This window comes from Sitodiplosis mosellana, unplaced genomic scaffold (genome assembly GCF_009176505.1).
Source record: "Sitodiplosis mosellana isolate CC-2019 unplaced genomic scaffold, AAFC_SMos_1.0 Smas_scaffold_6834, whole genome shotgun sequence".
Taxonomy (NCBI): Eukaryota; Metazoa; Arthropoda; class Insecta; order Diptera; family Cecidomyiidae; genus Sitodiplosis; species Sitodiplosis mosellana.
Genome location: NW_022601977.1, coordinates 1 through 1,557, shown reverse-complemented (window position 1 = coordinate 1,557; position 1,557 = coordinate 1). Strand labels below are relative to the sequence as shown.

The window sequence follows — 1,557 nt, the reverse complement described above, 5'->3', positions numbered from 1 at the left end:
TTTCAACATGCTCGCAAATGTTTGAATGTGTTTGTAGAGTCGTCATTCTCTGTTCCAGTGTGAGCACAACAGTAAGCATTAAGCTTTCGATATTCACATCGTTATATCTCAGAAATCATCCCAACTGATTTTTATTCACGCCTGAAATCAATTTTTCTACAACAACTTGGAACCAGTTCCCAATTTCATTTTTTTCTTAAATTATTTATAATAAATCATCATGCAGATTAGTTTTTATTCAAAGCATTTGCAAAAAGGAAAAATGTGAAATATTGAGTTCTATAATGATGCTTTCAGTCTAATTTTATGCAAAAAAAAAATACTTGGATTTTTGTATTTCTAAGGAAGGATTATCTGTCCATATGTAAATTTTATCGATTTTACAACAATATTTCCTGATTTTAACCAAAAAAAATTCAATTGATTCAAAATAGTGATGATCATCGAATAACATAATTTAGTGAAAATGTTAGGACGCAAACAAAGTTTGAAAGGGGACTTGATTCTTGCCCATGCCGACTATGGACCAGAGGAGAGTCTCAATGAAAATGCAGATATCGATTGGGTGAATAAAGTGAGTGAAGAATAATAAAAAAAATTTTTGATCAGAGCATAATCAATTTAATATCATTTGAATATTAGCTATGGGTGCGGCGTTTGATGAGACTGTGTGCCCTCTTATCACTTGCATCTGTGTCCCTTAACACACCAAAAACGTTCGAAAAGTTACCTATTCTTCAGTATGTCACGTTTATAGTTGACACATCTATCATAATTTTATTCACCGCTGAAATGATAGCTAAAATGCACATTCGTGGAGTTTGGAAGGTAAGCGTTCATCAAAATATCATCATTTTGTCGAAGTCAAGTGCTGATAATGCTTTTCATTCAATCATATGCAGAAAACTCTACAGGTCGATGTACCCTATTTCCGCGACCATTGGTGTCAATTCGATGCGAGTATGGTTTTATTTCTATGGATATCGGTAACTTTACAAGTATTTCAATCATTGGAAATTGTTTCACCGTTTTCCTATCTATCGATACTTCGGGCGCCAAGGCCATTGATTATGATACGATTTTTGCGTGTGTTCTTGAAATTTTCAATGCCAAAAAGTCGCATCAATCAAATTTTTAAGTACGTCAAATGTATTGAATTGATAACACAAATCGACAAATTTAAGAAAAGTTCATGCTCCAGAGCAGTGACTAGTATGGCTTGAAAGGACTTGGCCACGAGACTTCAAAGTCACCCACCGTTTGTCTCTAGCACGTTAGGTTCTTCAGAAAAAGACCTATCTTGAACAATTCCATGTTTTACATATGCCAGATTTATTATTGTCCTTAAAATAGCTTGTGATCATATCAAGTACGTTGACGGATAAGTCGGCAATTTGACCAATCGGAATCGATTCAAGGGTACCTCCCACAATTTTTTTTTGAAATTTTGACTAAAATTACCGATTTTTGGACAATTTTGTATGGGAGGTACCCGTTAATCGATTCTTATTGGCTTCAAACTTTCTGAGGTTTCATTTTTTGGAGAAAAAATAAGAT

The 1,557-nt window shown here is 34.0% G+C and overlaps 1 protein-coding gene across 1 annotated transcript; it reads left to right on the top strand.

Annotated features, from left to right (window-relative positions):
• The first annotated feature begins 113 nt into the window (after nt 1-113).
• Nucleotides 114-1,370, top strand: LOC129579968 (sodium leak channel NALCN-like). The gene is made up of 4 exons (XM_055470160.1): nt 114-364; nt 435-574; nt 643-828; nt 903-1,370. The coding sequence occupies exons 2-4, from the start codon at nt 467-469 to the stop codon at nt 1,221-1,223; spliced, it is 615 nt and encodes a 204-aa protein (XP_055326135.1). The 5' UTR covers nt 114-364; nt 435-466; the 3' UTR covers nt 1,224-1,370.
• Nucleotides 1,371-1,557: the final 187 nt, after the last annotated feature.

What these genes read in the sequence shown, in the direction of transcription:
- LOC129579968 (XM_055470160.1), top strand. Translation starts at nt 467, where the DNA reads ATGTTAGGACGCAAACAAAGTTTGAAAGGGGACTTGATTCTTGCCCAT. An exon ending in ATATCGATTGGGTGAATAAA is followed by an intron (nt 575 to 642) that starts GTGAGTGAAGAA and finishes TTTGAATATTAG; the next exon opens with CTATGGGTGCGGCGTTTGAT. An exon ending in ACATTCGTGGAGTTTGGAAG is followed by an intron (nt 829 to 902) that starts GTAAGCGTTCAT and finishes AATCATATGCAG; the next exon opens with AAAACTCTACAGGTCGATGT.